This window comes from Lactuca serriola, chromosome 2 (assembly GCF_051521515.1).
Source record: "Lactuca serriola cultivar US96UC23 chromosome 2, Lser_US96UC23_V15, whole genome shotgun sequence".
Classification (NCBI taxonomy): Eukaryota; Viridiplantae; Streptophyta; class Magnoliopsida; order Asterales; family Asteraceae; genus Lactuca; species Lactuca serriola.
Genome location: NC_136409.1, coordinates 137,894,627 through 137,916,706, shown reverse-complemented (window position 1 = coordinate 137,916,706; position 22,080 = coordinate 137,894,627). Strand labels below are relative to the sequence as shown.

General features: G+C 42.3%; 1 protein-coding gene across 1 annotated transcript in view; it reads right to left on the bottom strand.

The window, feature by feature from the left end:
* Window positions 1-599: 599 nt before the first annotated feature.
* LOC145086849 (uncharacterized) overlaps window positions 600-22,080 on the bottom strand; it is a 98,465-nt gene continuing 76,984 nt past the window's right edge. The window contains exons 4-8 of the mRNA XM_079024686.1: window positions 2,948-3,052; window positions 2,790-2,846; window positions 1,572-1,656; window positions 913-1,038; window positions 600-827 (exon numbers count right to left, since the gene is read on the bottom strand). Coding sequence (XP_078880812.1) covers window positions 962-1,038; window positions 1,572-1,656; window positions 2,790-2,846; window positions 2,948-3,052 — 324 coding nt within the window. The 3' untranslated portion in view covers window positions 600-827; window positions 913-961. The remainder of the gene's footprint in view (window positions 828-912; window positions 1,039-1,571; window positions 1,657-2,789; window positions 2,847-2,947; window positions 3,053-22,080) is intronic.

Genomic DNA, 22,080 nt, shown 5'->3' with positions numbered 1-22,080 from the left:
ATCACGTTATGGCACGGGATATTTTGTTTTATGTTTTTGTTTTTGTTTTTTTTATCGGGCCTAAAATAATTGAGTTTCTGTTAACTTTTTAATATTAAATGATAATATAACACTTCTAAAATCTTGATATATTTGATATAATTATATGATTTATTTTTTTTATTGTATGTAAAATTGTCACTCCTTAAAAAACATCATGGCTCGTCAAGGCTCGTCATGGCTGAGGCTTAACCTTGCCGCCAAGTCATGCCTCACACCATTTAGAACTTTGGATTATACCTACAACAGAATACTTACGAATTATACTGTAGGTATTATCAAATTTTCTAGTAGTGCATTCATAAACTTTCAGTGTATTATATCTACCCAGATATTTCTTTTTTAGTATTTTATTATCATTTAAATTTCTTATTGTTAAAAACTAACTATTATCACCTTTTATAAATCTAAGTTTATATCTTTCATAAACTTTCAAGATACCATCTTTACCAAAATTATTATTTTAATAAGTTAAAAACTATAAATAACTAAATAGTTAATTTCTATTGAAGCAACTTCGCACTCTTGTTGCTTCTATTTTTATTGTTAGAACTTGAAAATGGTAAAGCTCAAAATCTTTATTTAAGAAACAATCAAACCAAAGTTCTCATAATCATCGATAAGGAAAAACCATACAAAACACATTCAATTGACTTTTGTATATTTCGAAAAAAAATACTATAATGAACAAAAAACATATAAAAAGGACCAATTATTTTGCATGAGCTTTATTCACGTAACCTTATACCGCCAAGCTACCATGGGATTTTTTATTCTTTCCACGTCTCCTAAAATACATAATATTATTAGCATTGTATAAGCACACATATCTGTTTATGAAGTAAAACAAAGGAAATTAAAAAATTGGGTAACCTTTTAGAGGCGGATGTTTTACTTGGATCCGAGCCTTGTGGTGCGAGATTCATGCATGTTTTTTCATGTTGTTTGTACTTACCACATTGCCTTGAGGTGCGATACTTTGCCTTCTTCTAGACTTATCTGTTGGTTTAATTGTATTAAAGAAAGATTTTGATCTTTACCTCTTTCAAGCTTCAATTAATGATGAAAATAGAAGCGACGAGAGTGCATAATTACTTGAATAGGAATTAATTATTTAGATAACTATAGTAATCAATTGTTAAAAATAATCAATTGTAAAAGATGTTAAAAAAAGCTTCAATTACGAAAGGTATAAATTATATTTTATACCTAGATTTATAAGAGATGTATAACAATCAATTGTCAAAAATAAGAATGTAAAAAAAATTTAAAATATAAAAGAAAAACTAATTAAATCTGACATTTTAAAGTTTATAAAAAATAAATATGATATTTAAAAATTAAACGGGATAAACATCATGTTTGATCTTTAATAAACAAACATACATGAAATTCTCTCTTATTTTAATGTGGCTTCTTAAATTTGTTGGATATCGACTGGTTTCTTTTGTTAGATTAAAAAAAAGTTGTAAATCGTTTAATCAAAATGTATCATTGACAATGACAAGAAAAAAGGTGAAAAACCAACATACATCTCGCACGAGGCATCGGCATAGCAGAATCCACTTCAGTAGTGGTGTCGTTAGAAGCCAAAAGTTGTGGTTCCACATTGATTATCTGCAAGAGTCATATGTAGGGAAGTTAATCCGGATTTGAATTACAACATCATACTTTCATAAAACTATCAATTAAAATAAGAAATAGCAATATTCTATCATTTGTTTGTAATTTATGTCATCATACTTTCAAGTTTGTGAAATCAGGAAATTGGATTTAAGCAATTGGTGTAAACGTACATATCTGAGCATTTGTGGCGAAGGTGATGTTACAACTGATTTTTTTGTTGCATATTCATTTTGTTCGCTTAATACCCCTACATGGAAAAGTCAGGTTTTTGTACCCAGAAAGAAAGAAGTAAGGTATACAATATTAAACTTATTTAACAAATTCTCATCTCTCCGATCCATGTATTTTACTCTTCATTTTTTTTTTCAAAAATGTTATTGACATTCATTGACCTTATATCGGTAATACGAGAGCTTAGTGGGATGATTTTCACAAGTGGCCCCGAACTTTGCAATTTTGCTAAGTTTGGAGGACTTAAAGTCCTTTATACAAGGTATCACCTAAAATTAATACGACGTTCCCATTTTAAAGAATCTTTATTGGTTGGTTTTGGTAACATTTTATTTACTTATTAGTTATTAGATATGCCAAAAGGCAAGAAATGGCAACATATTTTTATTGGTTTGTTTATTATAGGATCATATATACTCTCAACATTTTACTATCACAACATCGTAACTTTTCATAAAACTATCAACTTCAGCAACAAATAGCAAAGTACTTTCCTTGGTTGTTAGCTATATACAACATCATACTTTCAAGTTTGCGAAATCAGATTTTTGGTTTTATGCAATTGGTGTAAATTTATAAATATGGGCATTTGTGGCATTAATGATATGTTATAATCAATTTTTTGTTACAGATTCATTATGTTCCCTTATTAAGCCTACAAGGAAAATTTTCGGGTTTTAATTAGTTTTGGTTGTTGCTGTGTAGTTCTTCTACGTTTGGTTTTTGAAGGTAATGTAGAATGATCATTTTACTACTTTTAGAGAAATTTTGTTTTTCTTTTTTGATTATGCTTTTTGAAATTAATCTGGATTTATCACGTTTGACTGCTAAGAATATGATGCCTTATTATCTAAAAAGGGAAAAATGTACTTGGTTTAACGATTTACACTTACAGGTGTCATGGGTGTGTTGTTGTAACCCTCCACAAAGTGCTGTTTCACATTGATTATCTGTAAAGATTCACAGGTTTTTAAAATGTTGTTTTCTTCTCCTAATTGTAGAAAATGAAGGAGATCAAGATTGTATTCAGATATTGTTCATTTACACTTACATTCCCCTCAGCCGTCATAATGGAAAACAAAGGTAGTAGAAAAAGTCCGACTTCCCCCTCGTGATTTCCTCCTGTCACTCTAACTTTATCGAATTTATTGAATCTCTGCAGAACCATCAGAAAGAAGTTAGCCCCAGGGAAAAGTACACTGTTATTGTGAAGGTATTCATATGTTAGCAAAGTGAAGAATATATAAAACTAAAGGTTTCAAGCTGCCATGGATACTATTTTACAAGAGGAAGAAACACAATCCGCCATGGCTGTTAATCGGGAATTTGCTCTGGCTATTTTAAAAAAGACTAAATGGAATCAAGCAGGATTAGGGTTTTAACTAAGAACTGAAAAGCAACACAGAATCAGAGAGAATAAATACAGTATACAAATCCATGGAGAGAATCTTTGATGATCTTGTGCTCTGAAATCGAGAAAGCAAGGAATGAGAGATCGCAACCCTTAGGGCCAAAACCCTAAAAACTGATATTTTATAGTTACCTTTTTTTTTCCACGAGTGAATATATGCGCTATTTCTGGCCTTTTTTTCTCAATAAAAACAAATGACAAAAGATAAAGTTTTGATGCATGTGGCCCGGTCAAATCATGGAAAAGTTGATATATTACTAGCTTATAAATTTATAATAAAATTAATTAAATGTTTATAATAAAAACTCAATTATTAAAAGATATTTTTTATTTACATAAAATTATAATCGTTAATTTAAATAAATACGTGAAATTATATCACTTTATAATCTGTATTAATTTTATTTTATTTTTTATTCTAATATTATTAATTTAATTTAATTAAATTGAAAATTTTGAAATTTAAAATTTGAAATGAAGAATTAACAGATTGACAAGTAGTATGACATTAATTAAAAGACATAATAGAGTGACACCTGATAAAATAACAATTTTTTATTAGCATAGAGAGATTAGGTTATAACACTACTAGAAAATTGAGCAATTTCTGACAGCCATATCCATCGGAAATCTGTCACTAATCCCGATTTCCGAAGGAATTCGGTCTGTCCTAAAAAGGCTCTTGGGTAAATATTATCGACGGAATTTGTGATGGATTATCGACGAAATAGCGACGACAATATTATCGACGGAATAGTAACGAAGTACCAATGGACAAATTTACTGATGGATTACCGATGGACACTTCTAGTGACGGATCCCCAACGGGCATTTTTAGTGACGAATTACCGACGTATTCACTTTACTTTTCGTGACAAATGTTTCCGTCACTATTCCGTTGGTATAATTCTTTCAGAGCTCTTACGGTGTTGTCACTGCACCTTCACTAACTGTATAACCTTGTTCCTCAAGGTTTTTGTCTTCCGATCTAGAATCGCAACGGGTCTCTCAATGTAATTCAGACGGTCGTCCACCTGAATATCCTCCAAAGGCACAACTGCGGCATCATCCACTAAACACTTCCGCAGCTGAGAGACATGAAAAGTATTGTGGATCTGACTGAGCTCAGCTGGAAGATCCAGTCGGTATGCAACCCGGTCCACCAAAGCCAAAACCCTGAACGAACCAATGTACCTAAGGCCCAACTTGCCCCGTTTCCTGAATTGGATGACACCTTTCCAAGGTGACACCTTTTGGAAAACCATAACCCCCACCTGGAACTCCAGGTTTGACCGACACTTATCGGCATAGCTTTTCTGCCGACTCTAAGCAGTCTGGCACCTGCTCCGGACCTGCTAGATCATCTCAGTGGTATTGAGCACCACCTCGGTACTCCCCATGACTCTCTGACAGACCTCGCCCCAACAAATTGGGGTCCTACATGTCCTCCCGTAGAGCATCTCGAAGGGAGGTCGATCTATGTTGGCGTGCTAACTGTTGTTATACGAAAATTCCGCTAATGGAAGATACGTATCCCAACTCCCACCGAAATCCAATACACATGCACGTAGCATATCCTCCAGAATCTGAATCGTCCTTTCACTCTGCCCATCCGTCTGAGGGTGAAAAGTTGTACTTAAGTGAAGACGATTACCCATCTCATCATGAAACCACTTTCAAAACCTAGAAGTAAAGCGAACATCTCGGTCTGACACAACCAAAACCGGCACTCCATGACTTGCCACCACCTCACGTACGTAGATCTTGGCTAGCTTCTCTGACGATATACTCTCATGGATCGGGATGAAATATGCACTCTTGGTTAACTGATCCACGATGACCCAAATCGAATATACTCCACGTGCGGTCCTGGGAAGCTTTGTAATGAAATCCATGGTGATGTCTTCCCATTTCCACACGGGAATCTCCAACGGCTGCATCTTGACGTGAGGTCGCTGGTGCTCGGCCTTAACTTTCCTGCAAGTCAAGCACCGCTCCACAAACCAAGCTATGTGTCGTTTCATGCAACAACACCAATAATCAGGGCGAAGATCTTGATATATCTTCGTCGCCCCGGGATGAATGGAAAACCTAGACTTGTGGGCCTCCTCCATCAGAACCTGGCGCACACCACCCAGTAAGGAACCCAGACCCTCCGATGCAGGGTCAACAACCCGCGGATGTCATAATCGAATGAGGCCACATGGCTTATGATCCGCTCACACTTCCGACGCTCTTCCTTCATACCCTCGACATGTGCCTCCCGAATTGGTTACTTTATAATTTCATTATACTTTTAATGAAAATTAGGAATTATTAAAGTGTAGTTACTTTATAATTTCATTATACTTTTAATGAAGATTAAAGTCCTTGTCCTACCCGTTCGGCTAACGACCCTCCACCAGTCAAGGAAGCGGTGGGTGAGAGTGGACACCCATTAAGCTGCCATTTTATAGCCAAAAACCTTATACCCCCCTTATAGACCGGCTTTGTGAATGAGGCCTACTAACGGTAAGACTGACTTATTCTTATACATATCTATATATTTAAACTTTTAATATAATAATAGTATAAGGGTTGAATTTTAAACTTTTAAAATTCTAAGGTTCAATTTGGAAAATAAAGTATTAGGATGTAAGACTTTAAAAATTCCAAAACTTGAGGGCAAGTATTGAAACTATTCAAGACCTTTGATTTCATAACTTATGAGCTTAATGGTTCCTTAAAATGAAGATTCTTCATTTTATGTAACCTCTTATTCTTTAATGACACTTTTAAAGAAGTGGCTTTTACTAATCCATAACTCGAGGACAAGTTATGAACTCCATGATTATCCATTAAGATCAAGAATCATACTTACAAGCAAGTTACAAATAATTCCTATGATCTTCTAAAACTCATAAGAACATGAACATTCATGTCAAAATTTCAAGAATCATATTAACACATATAAAACATGGAATTTTGATGTTAGCCATTGTAAATGGATTAGCATAAGCATTACAACATCTAAAACAAGTTTTATCACCAAAACAGTTTAAGGTAATGTTTCTAGTCCATTTCCAGCAACAAAAGTCGAAAATCTGCACTCTGCATGGCCAACTCGTCGAGTGCAAGAACTGACTCGCCGAGTTGGTTGAAGATATGTTTGGACTCGTTGAGTTCCTCTACGACTCGGCGAGTCACCTGTGCAGACAGCAAGAATTTCGATTTTTAAAGCTATTTTGCATCAAGTATCACACAAACAAGCCTAGCTCTGATACCACTGTTGGGTTTTGAGGATTATAACACTCCTATGGTGTACATCCAACCCTAGAAACCTTGGATCTATGTTTGACTAAGATAGATATAAAATGTTTTTTCCAAGGTTCATAATAACTTGTAATACAAAAACAAGTAGAATAACATACCTCTTAGAAGCTTGGATTCCTTGATGACTTTGTGAGCCTAGCACCCCAAATGTGATGCCACAAATGCTTCACACAACACCATAATTCTTGGAATAACCTTGAGAGAATTACACTAAAGTCAAAATTGTCTATCCCTCTAACTTGCTTGTAGTAGTACCAATTTTGCTTGACAAGGAGCCTTTATATAGTTGTTACACAATTAGGGTTACACCATGTAAACCCTAATTGTCATGGTTTTCCAAATTCCATGATCCATGGGTTTGTAACCCCCATAGACTATCCATGGAGCACCTTATGGGTTTTAACCCAATCCATACAAACCATGGATCATTAGCCCACTATACAAGAATAGATTATTTACATAATCAACCCCATATATTTAATTAGTCTCTTTTTGATCACTTAATTAATTCAAGATTAATTCTTTGATCAATACCAATTAAATAATATTATTAATATATTAGTACTTATAATATATTAATACACCTTAAGTGTCCTTTCTCTCATTTTGGTCTATCCAATTATTGCAATCCCATGCAACCCAAATGAACCATGTCGGGTCAGGTCAAGTACATACCAAATATAGTTATGGACTTAGACACTATATCCAACAAATATGACAATTATGATTTTTGAAATATAATAATGAGAATTATGTGATTTTGAAAATGAGAATTTTGTTTGAAAATTTACAATGTTACAAGTTGGTATCAGAGCCTTGGTTTGAGGGATTCAGATGTAGCCTCGGGTATGTCTGACTCAAACTGAGGATTTGTGAAAAAATTTCAAAAAGAAATGATTTTCTAAAACGAGTAAGGGTTTTTAAGAGAAAAACGAGATGGAGCGGTGTGTACAATCAGCCAGGGCCCAAATGGTGGTTTCCCAAAATACCCTTATTTGTTTATATTATGAGATACTTATGAGATATTAGGGATGCATCCTAGAGGATAGACTAGGTAATTAATAATTTAGGGCTAGAGTTGCCTGATTTGTGATGCCTTAGCCTAGGAGATGCTATTGATTGATGTTATATGTTATTTGCCCTGAGTATACACTGAGTAGGAGTACCTAGCAAGAGTCTCTTAGAAAAAGTTTTGAGCTGAGGAATAATCTAGGAGAGATACCTAGATGAGCATATGAGAAGTCTACTGAGAGACTAGTCTGATATTCATGAGAGATAGAGTAGTTGTGAATTAGGATCCTAGGAGGAGGACCTGAGGCGACTATAGGTTGGTGTGGAAGGTAGTATTGGGCCCGAACTACTAAAAGCACCGAATCTATATGCGACCCAAGTAAGAATCCTTAGGATGCTAAGGAGCATGTAAGGACGGTTAATCGAGTGTGTGTATGCTCGAGCTAGTCTCTGATAATTTTCTTGTTGTGTTTTAGAGACATTATGGCATGTACATGCCACAACCCCAGGAGCAGTGGGACCAATGATGAGGAGATCCGCAAGATCATTCATGAGGAGGTGGCCGCAACTATTAGAGAGGCCATACCAGAGATGTTCGGGTCTATTAAGACCACGTTGATTGAGACATTCGATGAGCGATACGTTGTTGTTACAGAGGTTGCTGCTGCTGCAGCCAGGCTACAGGGAGGTGACTCGTTGTTGTTCTGTGAGTTCAACAACACGAAGCCACCAGAGTTTGATGAGACACAAGTTCTGATCACTGCCATGGATCTCCGAAATTGAGGGGTGTTTCTATACGTGTCCATGTCTAGAGCATCTGCGAGTCCTGTTCGCGTTGAACCAGCTTCGCTTGGGAGCGAAGGACTGGTAGAAGTTTGTGATGACTGATTTTACCCCTGCAGATCATGCTGTAGTAACTTGGGAGAGGTTCACCAAGTTATTATGAGATGAGTATGTTCCCGAGGTGGAGAGGGAACGTTTGGGATAGTTTCTGTCTCTCACGCAGAAGACAGAGTCAGTGACAGAGATTACGAGGATGTTTCACGAGAGGGCGTTGTTCTACCCTGAGCACGTGTCCACTGAGCATGCACGTGTGAGTTGGTATTTGAGCATCTTGAGGAGAGATATTTGGGAGTTCGTGGCGAACTCGTCTTAGAGGAAATTGGCTGAGTTGTAGACCAATGCCAGGAGGAGAGAGATTGAGCTGGAGATTCAGACCAGGAAGGAAGGAGAGCGGCATAGGAGAGATAGGTGTAACATCCAAATTCCCAGGTATATTATTACTATTTTGTTTAAGGAATATTAGCCTACTCGACGAGTTGGCGCTATGACTCGCCGAGTAGAAGCGGGTAGGACACGTGAGTTTAATGATCTACTCGACGAGTCCAGAGTAGACTCGCCGAGTAGGCGCTGGAATGAGAAACCCTAAATCCCTGAGTTTGAGACCTATTTAAAGGCACTTATGGCCTCCTATTGCGGCCATACCTTCTAGAGAGCAACCCTAAAGAGCCTTGAGTGTGTAGAGACAGAGAAAGAGAGAGAGAGAGGGCTAACTTGGAGAAATTTGTGTATCTTTGCAAGGAAGGAGAAGGTTTTCAAGCAAGGAGCAAGGGAAGGGTGTTGGATATGTTAATATTCATCCTAGAGTTTTTGATAGAGGTATCAAGTTCGAACCTTTTCCCTTTTTTTGAATAGATCTCATATTTTGAAGATTAGGGCTCCTTTTATGTATATTTTGGGACTTTGAGGATTTGGGGTTCATGAGGAAGTTTGAACTACAAATTTGGACCTTAGGAGGTCTTTAGCATCTAAAGGTTCAAGCTTTATCCCGATTTGGTGAAGCCTTTGTGAGAAAAACCTTTTTTAAGGCATGCTCTTGGCTTTTCTTGCCCAAAATGCCATGCATGGACGTAAAGTCTATGACTTTATGTGATATTTGAGCCTTGAGTGTGTGGATCTGGAGTTTGAGGAAGTATTCCGCCTTAAAATCGTCTGATTGCAAGCCGAGTCTTAATAGACTTATCGAGTTAATGAGCCGACTCGGCGAGTACTTAGGGTTTGTCCTGATGAGTTGAATCATGTGATAGCTCGACGAGTAAGGGGTTAACTCGATGAGCTGGGTCTTCCTGTGTTCATTGAGAATCGATGGGACTCGACGAGTCTGGTCAATTTTGGACTGTTGACTAGAGTTTGACTTTCGTTGACTGCAAGGTATGGTCAATTAAGTAGTAAATGTCAGGGTACCCATTTAAGGGACTAAGAGTGTAAGAGAGATCAATGAATAGTGTAATTGCGTGTGAAGGGAGTATTGATTAGAAATATTATCCATGTGTTAGGCGGAGGCTAGATCAGGGATTTCGAGCACGAGATTTTACTAGCTAGCTTACGAGGTGAGTCTTCTCACTATACTTTACCTTGAGTGGTATTTATGTGTGACCATAGGGTCTTATGTGCATACTAGATTTGTGCTTGTTTATGTGCCATATATTATTATATTATGTAAGGCTGAGACCGGACCTGAGGGTCCAACGAGCCATGGGACTGGAGGATCCCAACCAGACTGGACTGGAGGGTCCAACGAACCGTGGGACTAGAGGGTCCCACTGACACATATAGACCGGAGGGTCTTACAGGGTTATAGCCTCGAGTGGCTAATATGTCGTATGTGGTATTTGGGGAAACTCACTAAGCTTTATGCTTAACGTGTTATGTGATATGTGTTTCAGGTAGTTCTGAGGATCACGGGAAGGCACCGACATGATTGTACACACTGGAGAGAGATTGTTATATGATTCTGGGATTTGATTTTTATATGTGTGGAATTGTTGACATTAAGATACTTATGATTTTGAGATTATAAAACTGAGTTTTATTGTGTTTGAAAATGAAAAATTTGGTTGAAAATTTACGTCGTTACAAGTTGGTATCAAAGCCTTGGTTTGAGGGATTCGGATGCACCTTCGGGCATATCTGAACTCAAACTGAGGATTTGAGAAAAGTTTTCAAAAAGAAGCGATTTTATAAAACGAGTAAGAGATTTCAAGAGAAAGCAGAAAAGGGCAGTGTGTACAATCAGCCAACGCCTGAACGGTGATTTCCCAAAATACCCTTACTATATGTGTTATGATATATATATATATATATATATATATATATATATCGTGCATGCTAGAGAGTATGCTAGGTATATCACGTTTTAGGACTAGAGTGGCATGATGTGTGATGCCTTAGCCTAGGAGTTACTGCTGCTGTGAGTTGCTCTGAGTGTGAGTAGGTAGCAGTGAGGAGCTTATAAGAGGCATAGAGTAGTTGTGATCTGGGATTCTAGGAGGAGGACTTGGGATGAATACGGATGCGGTGTGGAAGGTAGTATTGGGCCTGTACTACTGGAAATACTGGATTAGTAAGCAGCCCATGTAAGAATCCTTAGGATGCTAAGGGGCGAGTAGGAATGAGTGATTGAGTGTGAATAATCTCGGTCGAGTCACTAATTATTTGTGTTGTGTTTCAGAGACATCATGGTGGTTATGCGCCACAATGCTGGAGGCAGTGGTACTAGTGACGAGGAGATTCGTAGGATGATCCACGAGGAGGTTCCCACGACCATTTGAGCAGAGATATCAGATATGTTTGAGTCTATTAAGACCACCCTGATTGAGACATTTGATGAGAGATATGCTGCTCTTACCGAGGCGGATGCTGCTGCAGCCGTCACTGCTGCCAGGCCACAAGGAGGTGACTCGTTGCTGTACCGGGAGTTCAGCAACACGAAGCCACCAGAGTTTGATGGGACTTAGGATCCAATTGTTGTGATGAGATGGATTTCTGATATCGAGGGATGTTTCTACACTTGTTCCTGTCCGAAACATTTGAGGGTACGGTTCGCGTTGAACCAGCTTCGCTTGGGGGCGAAGGACTGGTGGAAGTTTGTGACAACCAGTTTCACTCCTGCAGAGCACACTGCAGTGACATGGGAGATATTTACCACAATGTTTCGAGAGGAGTATGTTCCCCCGGTAGAGAGGGAACGGTTAAACCAGGAGTTTTTGTCCCTCAAACAGAGGACAGAGTCAGTGACTGTGATTACGAGGATGTTCCATGAGAGGGAGTTGTTCTGCCCTGATCACGTGTGTACCAAGCAGGCATGTATGAGATGATATTTGAGCATATTGAGGAGGGACATTCGTGAGTTCGTGGAGAACTCGACTTATCGGTCATTTGCTGAGCTCCAAGCAAATGCCCGAAAGAGGGAGATTGAGCTGGAGACTCAGGGGAGGGATCGACGACCGACACAGTTTCAGCCGGCAGCCAAGCAGGCAAAGCCCGCTGATTCGAGATCTGGAGGCCAGAAGGGCCGCACTTGTGGGAAGTGCGGCAAGAGCCACTAGGGGGTGTGTCGATCGGGTGTTTGCTACAAGTGTGGCAAGGAGGGGCATATCGCGAGGTATTGCCCCAAGGGATTTGCAGTCTGCTTTCACTGCAACCAGACCGGCCATCGGAAGGCTGAGTGTCCCCAGCTGCTTCAGGGATCAGCGCAGGGATCTGTACCTGCTGCTCTTCGAGCTACAGAGAGTCGGCCAGCGAAGGCCGAGGAAACGAAGGCTCGCGGGAGAGCCTTTCAGCTGACAGTGGAGGAGGTGCGAGCAGCACCTGATGTCGTGCCGGTATGAATCCTTTTACTTATTTATTTTGATTTATTGCATGCTTATATGGTGTTATGCATAAATTCTTTTCTTGTGACTTCTGTACCTGCCTTGGTGTTATTTAACTCGGGTGCTAGTCGATCTTTTGTATCATTAGCATTTAGTCGTCACATCAGTATCCGACGAAAGGTGTTGAGTCGACCTCTGAGAGTTTCCATAGCCGATGAGCATGCGGTGCTTGCAACTGATGTTTTCTAAGGATGCACGATAGAAATTTTTGGAATCAAATTTCCGATAGACCTGGTACCGATCGCGATGGGGGGGTGTCTGTGTCATTGTGTGCATGGATTGGTTAAGTTGATTCGGAGCTATGATCGACTGTGAGCGTCAGCTGGTGACCATACGAGACCCTAGTGTGGAGTGCTTACAATGTATGGTGAGGGTACCCGGTCTGGGTCAGCATTTTGCTCGGCCACCAAAGCAAGACAGAGTCTGCAACAGGGTTGTAGGGGTTTTGTGTCATATGTGATGGATACGTGAATTGCTGCCAAGAGATCGAGTTCTATCGCTGAGGTTCCGATAGTGAGGGAGTTTCCAGATGCTTTCCTCGAGGAATTACCAGGAGTGCCTCCCGAGAGGCAGGTGGAGTTCCGGATTGATTTAGTTCCGGGAGAGGCACCTATTGCCAAGGCCCCTTATCGCCTTGCGCCGCCAGAGATGCAGGAGTTATCCTCGCAACTTCAGGAGCTGTTGGGGAAGGGATTTATCTGACCGAGTAGCTCGCCTTGGGGAGCGCTGATCCTTTTTGTCAAGAAAAAGGATGGTTCACATCGGATGTGCATTGATTATCGGGAGTTGAATAAGTTGACGGTCAAGAACCGTTACCCACTTCCGAGGATCGACGATCTGTGCGATCAGTTCCAGGGGGCATCTTGGTTTTCCAAGATCGATTTGAGATCCGGATATCATCAGATGAGAGTTCGGGAGGAATATATTCAGAGGACAACATTTAGGAATCGTTATGGGCATTACGAGTTCATGGTGATGCCTTTTGGGTTCACCAATGCACCAACAGCGTTCATGGATCTCATGAACCGGGTATGCAGGCCTATGTTGGACCGATCGGTAATCGTGTTCATCGATGATATCTTGGTGTATTCGAGATTCAGAGAACACCAAGAGGAGCATTTGAGAGAGATCCTTGGAGTATTGAGATCGGAGAGGCTTTACGCCAAATTCTCCAAGTGTGATTTCTGGTTATGAGAGGTCCAGTTCTTGGGACACCTCGTTAACCAGAATGGGATATTGGTCGACCCGGACAAGATTGAGGTAGTTATGAGGTGGGAGGTACCGAGATCCCCTAGCGAGATCAGGAGTTTTCTGGGTTTGGCCGACTACTATCGGAGATTTATCAGATATTTCTCCAAGATTGTTGTTCCTCTCACCAGATTGACCCGGAAGGGCGTTACTTTTACTTGGGGTCCCGAGCAGCAGACCTCATTCGAGACTCTTCGCCAGAGATTGTGCGAAGCCCCGGTGTTAGCCCTACCTGAGGGGATGGAGGACTTTGTGGTTTACTACGATGCGTCTATATCTAGGTTGGTTGCGGTGCTTATATAGAGAAGGCACGTGATAGAATACGCTTCGAGGCAGTTGAAGCCTCGTGAGACGAGGTATCCTACCCACGATCTAGAGTTGGGGGCGGTGGTGTTCACCCTCAAGATCTGGCGCCACTATTTGTACGAGGTTCGGTGTATCATATATGCAGACCACAAGAGCCTGAAGTATCTTATGGATCAGCCCAACCTGAATATGCGTCAGAGGAGGTAGCTGGATGTAGTGAAAGAATATGATTGTGAGATATTATATAACCCGGGTAAGGCTAATGTGGTAGCCGATGCCCTGAGCCGCAGATCAGAGAGTGCCCCGATCCGAGATGTGTGTATGAGGAAGATAGTGATGACTCTAGTTTTGGATACTATACGAAAGGCCCAGGCGGAGGCCGTGAGACCGGAGAACCGCAAGAGGGAGCAGGTGATTGGACAGGTATCTGAGTTTGTGATGGATAGCCGACTTATGACCTTCCGAGGGCGGATTTGGGTGCCTTATAGGGGCGGGGTCGGCGTATACTGATGGAGGAGGTGCATAGATCGAGATTCTCGATCCATCTCGGGGCCACTAAGATGTATTTGGACCTGAAGAGAGATTATCGGTGGCCTTGTATGAAGAGGAATGTTGCTTGGATAGTTGAGAGGTGCTTGACTTGCCGTCAGGTCAAGGTAGAGCACCAGCATCCGCATGGTCCATTACAGCCCCTGGAGATTCCATAGTGGAAGTGGGAACAGATTTCAATGGACTTTATCACCAAATTAACGAGGACTGTACGTGGAGTCGATACGATTTGGGTGATTGTGGACCGACTGACGAAGGTGCTCACTTCCTTGCTATTAGTGAGGGCTCTTCTGCGGAGAGATTGGCGGAGATATATGTGAGAGAGGTGGTAGCACGACATGGGGTGCCGATCTCTATCGTTTCGGATCGTGACGTGTGTTTCACTTCCAGGTTTTGGAAGAAATTTCATGAGGAGTTGGGCACGCGCTTTCATTTCAGTACCGCGTATCACCCACAGACAGACGGGCAGAGCGAACAGACGATCCAGACACTCGAGGACATGTTGTGTGCATGTGTCATGGACTTTGGATGAAGTTGGGACACCTACATACCATTACCTGAATTCTCTTACAATAATAGCCACCATTCGAGTATTGGTATGCCTCCCTTTGAGCTTTTTTATGGGAGGAGGTGTCAGACTCCCATTATCTGAGGAGAAGTGGGTCAGAGGGTGATGGGCAGCAAGGAGATAGTGTTGAAGACGACTGAGTAGATTCAGCTAGTCAGGCAGAGATTGATTACGGCCCAGAGCCGCCAAAAGAGTTATGCAGACAGACGACGATCCGAGCCAAAGTTTCAGGTCGAAGATTTTGTGCTCCTAAAGGTATCCCCATGGAAGGGGGTGATCCGATTCAGGAAGGGGGGAAAGTTGGGCCCCCGATATATCAGTCCGTTCAGAGTGACCACTAGAGTGGGTAAGGTAGCATACCAGTTGGAGCTACCCGCGGAATTGAGTCAAATTCATAACACCTTTCGCGTGTCCCAGCCGAGGAAGTGTGTGGCCGACGAGACAGCAGTGGTACTGCTAGAGGACATTCAGGTGGATGCGAGCCTGAATTATATTGAAAGGCCGATCGCGATTTTGGATCGAAAGGTGAAAGTTCTAAGGAACAAGGAAGTGCCCCTAGTTCAGGTCCAATGGCAGCATCGAAGGGGATCCGAGTTGTCTTGGGAACCGGAGTCAGAAATGCGAGAGCTGTATCCAGACTTTTTTGTGGAGCAAGACTTTGAGGGCGAAGTCTGATTCTAGTGGGGGAGAATTGTAACATCCAGATTCCCAGGTATATTATTACTATTTTGTTTAGGAATATTAAACTACTCGATGAGTTGGCACTATGACTCGCCGAGTAGAAGCTGGTAGGACACATGAGTTTAATGATCTACTCGACGAGTTCAGAGTAGACTCGCCGAGTAGGCGATGGAATGAGAAACCCTAAATCCTCGAGTTTGGGACCTATTTAAAGGAACTTATGGCCTCCTATTGCGGCCACACCTTCCAGAGAGAAACCCTAAAGAGCCTTGAGCGTGTAGAGAGAGAGAGAGAGAGAGAGAGAGAGAGAGAGGGCTAACTTGGAGAAATTTGTGTATCTTTGAAAGGAAGGAGAAGGTTTTCAAGTAAGGAGCAAGGGAAGGGTGTTGGATCTGTTAATATTCATCCTAGAGCTTCTGATAGAGGTATCAAGTTCGAACCTTTTCCTTTTTTTTTTGAATAGATCTCATATTTTGAAGATTAGGGATCCTTTTATGTATATTTTGGGACTTTGAGGATTTGGGGTTCACGAGGAAGCTTGAACTCTTGATCTGGACTTTGAGGATTTGTGAGAAAAACCTTTGTTAAGGCAGGACGTAAAGTCTATGACTTTACGTGATATTTGAGCCCTGAGTGTGTGGATCTGGAGTTTGACGAAGTATTCCGCCTAAAAATCGTCTGAATGCAAGCTGGGTCTTAATAGACTCGCCAAGTTGATGAGCCGACCCGGCGAGTAGCTTAGGGTTTGTCCCGATGAGTTGAATCACGCGATAGCTCGATGAGGTAGGGGTTAAATCGATGAGTTGGGTCTTCCTGAGTTCACTGAGAATTGATGGGACTCGACGAGTCACATGAGTGCACTCGGCGAGTCTGGTCAATTTTGGATTGTTGACTAGAGTTTGACTTCTGTTGACTGCAAGGTATGGTTAATTGAGTAGTAAAAGTCAGGGAGGGGTAAAATGGTCTTTTATCCATTTAAGGGACTAAGAGTGTAAGAGAGATCAATGAATAGTGTAATTGTGTGTGAAGGGAGTATTGATTAGAAATATTATCCATGTGTTAGGCGGAGGCTAGATCAGGGATTTCAAGCACGAGATTTTACTAGCTAGCTTACGAGGTGAGTCTTCTTACAATACTTTACCTTGAATGGTATTTATGTGTGACCAGAGGGTCTTATGTGCTTACTAGAGTTGTGCTTGTTTATGTGATATATATTATTATATTTTGGGAGGCTAAGACCGGACCAGAGGGTCCAACGAACCATGGGACTGGAGGGTCCCAACCAGACTGGAGGGTCTAACGAACCGTGGGACTGGAGGGTCCCACTGAGATACATAGATCGGAGGGTCTTATAGGGTTATAGCCTCGAGTGGATAATATGTCTTATGTGGTATTTGCTGAAACTCACTAAGCTTTATGCTTACCGTGTTATGTGATATGTGTTTCAGGTAGTTCCGAGGATCGTGGGAAGGCACCGACATGATTGTACACACTGGTGAGAGATTATTATATTATTCTGGGATTTGATTTTTATATGTGTGGAATTGTTGACATTGAGATACTTATTATTTTGAGATTATAAAACTGAGTTTTATTGTGTTTGAAAATGAAAATTTTGGTTGAAAATTTACGTCGTTACAATAGGAGACCGGTACAGTCGTAGCCGGTGACAAAGCGGGCTAAACCCGCTGATAAAAGAGTTGGAGGAAAGAAGGGCCGCACTTGTAGCAAGTGCGGCAAGATCCACGAGGGGTCTTACCAAGCAGGAATTTGCTACAAATGTGGCAAGGAGGGGCATATGGCGAGGGACTGCCCTAAGGGATTTTCGGTTTGCTTTCACTGCAACCAGACGGGCCATCGGAAGGCCGAGTGTCCCCATCTCACTCAGGGATCTACCTAGGGTTTTGCTCCTGCTACTTTACGTGCTCCTGATAGTCGGCCAACGAAGGCCGAGACCCCGAGAGCTCGTGGGAGAGCTTTTCAGCTGACAACAGAGGAGGTCCGCGCAGCACCTGATGTCGTGGCTGGTACATATTTCCTTATTCCTGTTATTTTGAGATTTGTTTATGCTTATATTGTGCTTGATATAGGTACCTTTCTTGTGAGTTATGTGCCTGCTTTGGTGTTTTTTGACTCGGGTGCGATTCGATCCTTTGTGTCTATATCTTTTAGTTGTCACATTAGTATCAGACGTGAGGCGTTGAGTCGAGCTCTGAGGGTTTCTATAGCCGACGAGCATGCGGTGTTTGCCACTGATGTATTACAGGGATGTGTATTAGAGATTTTTGGTGTTGAGTTCCCGATAGATCTGGTGTTGATAGCGATGGGTGATGTTTGTGTCATAGCGGGCATGGATTGGTTGAGTCGGTTTGGAGCTATAATCGACTGTGAGTGTCAGATGGTGACCATACGAGACCCTAGTGGGGGAGTACTTACTGTGTACGGCGAGGGTACCAGATCTGGATCAGCTTTCTGCTCTGCTTCTAGGGCGAGACAGAGTCTACAGTAGGGATGTATGGTGTTTTTAGCGTACATGATGGACGTGCGAGTCGCCACTGAGAGGCCGAGTTCTATCTCCGAGGTTCCAATAGTGTGTGAGTTCCCGGACATCTTCCCCGAGGAATTTCCGGGTGTGCCTCCCGAGAGGCAGGTGGAGTTCCAGATCGATTTGATTCCGAGTGCGGCGCCTATTGCCAAGGTATGTTATCGCCTTGCGTCGCCTGATATGTAGGAGTTATCCTCGCAGCTCCAGGAGCTGCCTAGGAAGGGATTGATTAGACCGAGTAGCTCACCGTGGGGAGCACCGATCCTTTTTGTCAAGAAAAAGGATGGTTCACACTGGATGTGCATCGACTACCGAGAGTTGACCAAGATGACGGTCAAGATCCATTATCCACTATCAAGGATCGAAGATTTATTCGATCAGTTGCAGGGGGTGTCTTGGTTCTCCAAGATTGATTTGAGATATGGATATCATGATATGAGAGTTTGCGAAGAGGATATCCAGAAGACGGCCTTTAGAAATCGTTATGGGCACTACAAGTTTGTGGTGATGCCTTTGGGACTCACCAACGCACTGGCAGTGTTCACGGATCTCATGAACCGAGTGTGCAGGCCGATGTTGGACAGGTCAGTGATCGTGTTCATCGACGACATTTTGGTACACTCGAGGTCCAGAGAGAAACACGAGGAGAATCTTCGGGAGATTTTTGGGGTGTTGAGGACGGAGAGGCTTTATGCCAAATTCTCCAAGTGTGATTTCTAGTTACGAGAGGTCCAATTCCTGGGACACCTCGTTAACTAGAATGAGATATTGGTCGACCAGGCCAAGATTGAGGCAGTTATGAGATAGGAGGTGTCGAGATCCCTATTCGAGATCAGGAGTTCTCTGGGTTTGGTCGGTTACTATCCGAGGTTTATTAGATATTTCTCCAAGATTGTTGTTCCTCTCACCAGATTGACCAGGAAGGGTGTTACTTTTGTTTGGGGGCCTAAGCAGCAGGCATCATTCGAGACTCTTCGCTAGAAATTATGCGAACCTCCAGTGTTAGCCCTTCCGGAGGGAGTGGAGGACTTCGTAGTCTACTGTGATGCATCTATATCAGGGATGGGTTCTGTATTGTTGCAGAGGGGACACGTGATAGTATATGCGTTGAGGCAGTTGAAGCCTCACGAGACAAGGTATCCCACCCATGATTTGGAGTTGGGGGCGGTGGTTTTCTCCCTCAAGATTTGGCGTCACTATCCTTATGGTTTCTGGTATACCATATACACAGACCATAAGAGCCTGAAGTACCTCATGGATCAGCCCAACATAAATATGAGACAGAGGAGGTGGTTGGATGTAGTGAAAGACTATGACTGCAAGATATTGCATCACCCGGGCAAGGCTAATGTGGTAGCTAATGCCTTGAGCCGTAGAGCAGCGAGTGCTCTGATCTGAGACATGTGTATGAGGATGACGGTGATGACTCCAGTCTTAGATACCATTCGAGAGTCCCAAGTGAAGGCCATGAGACCAGAGAACCGCAAGAGGGAGCAGGTGATCGGACATGTTTTTTGAGTTTGAGATGGATAGTTGAGGGCTTATGACTTTCCGTGGGCAGATATGGGTTCCATATATGGGTGGAGCTCAACGTATCCTAATGGAAGAGGCCCATACATCGAGGTTCTTGATCCATTCGGGGGCCACTAAGATGTATCTGGATCTAAAGATGGGTTATTGGTGGCCCTGTATGAAGAGAGATGTGGCATGGGTTGTCGAGAGATGCTTGACCTGTCGTCCAGTCAAGGCAGAGCACCAAGATCCCCATGGCTAGTTGCAGCCTTTGGAGGTTCCCCTGTGGAAGTGGGAGAAGATCACCATGGATTTTATCACCAAGTTATCGAGGACTGCACATGGGGTTGATGCGATATGGGTGATTGTTGACCGGTTGACGAAGAGTGCTCACTTCCTGGCTAGAAGTGAGAGCTCTTATACTGAGAAATTGGCCGAGATATATGTTCGAGAGGTGGTGGCACGAAACTGGGTGCCAATATCGATAGTGTTGGATCAGGACGTGGAATTTACTTCCAGGTTCTAGAAGAAATATCATGAGGAGTTGGGTACTCGGTTGCATTTCAGTACAACCTACCACCCACAGATAGACGGGCAAAGTGAACGGACGATTCAGACGCTCGAGGACATGCTGCGTGCATGTGTTATGGACTTCGGTGGAAGTTGGTACACTGATTTTCCCTTGGCTGATTTTTCATACAGCAACAACCATCATTTCAATATCGGTATGCCTCCCTTCGAGCTTTTATACGGGAGGAGATTCCGGACTCCCATTTGTTGGGGAGAGGTAGGGCAGAGAGTGATGGGGAGCACTGAGATAGTGCTTAAGATGACTGAGCAAATTCAGCAAGTCAGACAGAGGTTACTGACAACCCAGAGTTGTCAGAAGAGTTACACAGACCGACGATGATCTGAGTTAGAGTTCCAGGTCGGAGATTTTGTCCTCCTAAAGGTATCCCCATGGAAAGGGGTGATCTGATTCAGGAAGTGGGGAAAGTTGATTGCTACATATATTGGTCCTTTCAGAGTGATCGCTCGAGAGGGAAAGGTAACTTATCAGTTAGAGTTGCCTGCAGAGTTGAACCAGATTCATAACACTTTCCATGTGTCCCAGTTAAGGAAGTGTGTGGCCGATGAGATGGCAGTAGTCCCTTTGGAGGACATTCACATTGATGATTGCTTGAACTATATTGAGAGGCCGATAGAAATCTTGGATAGGAAAGTGAAGGTCATGAGGAATAAATAGGTCCCCTTTGTTCAGGTTTAGTGGCAACATCGGAAGGGATCCGAGTGGACTTGGGAGTCAAAGTCCGAGATGCGAGTGCAGTACCCCAAGTTGTTTCAGGAGATGACTTCGAGGGTGAAGTTTGAATCTAGTGGGGGAGAATTGTAACATCCCGACTCCCAAGTATGATATTTAATATATTTTATTCATTTTGACAAGGCAACTCGACGATTTGGAAGCACCAACTCGCCAAGTAAACAGTGTTATGGACGCGGGATTTTTAGAGTCTACTCGACGAGTCGGAGGACCCTGACTCGACGAGTAGGAGCTAAGTGAGAAAACCCTAATTTTATGGGTTTGTGTCCTATTTAAAGGAACTTAAGCCCTCATTTCCGCCTCCCTTTTCACCCTACTACCCTGTGAGAAACCCTAATCATGTGCATTCATTTGTGTGTGTGTGTGCGCGCACGCGCGCGCGCGAGAGAGAGAGAGAGAGAGAGAGAGAGAGAGAGAGAGAGAGAGAGAGAAGCTAACTTTAGGCATTTTAGTGCACATTTGGAAGAGGAGTGAAGAGCGTCAAGCCTTGGGACGAGAAGAGGCTTTTGGATCAAGTGTTCTACTATGCTAGCTTCAGTTTGGAGGTAAAAGGTACCACCTTGAGCATTGCATTTGATAGATCTCCTTCTAGGGAGTTTTAGGGCCTGTTTCCCCTTAATCTTGTGGTTATTGATTTGCTGGAGCTTGTCATGGAGTTGAGACTCTAGATCTGGACAAAAGGAGGCCCCATGATCCCAAAGATCCAAGCTTTATCAAGCTTTGGGCAAGTCTCCATGCATGAAACCCTTTATGGAGATTGTTTTGGCATTTTGAGCCCTAGATGCCATGCATGAATGTAAAGCTTGCAACTTTATGTGATAATTGAGCCTTAGAAGGTTAGATCCAGAGTATGATACATCATTTCTTCCTAAAATCGTCTGAATGAGAAAATGGACTGAAGGGACTCGAAGAGTTGATGAGTCAACTCGACGAGCCGGTTAGGGTTTTCCCCGATGAGTCTCGACACGTTGTAACTTGGCGAGTTGATGAGACAACTCGACGAGTTGA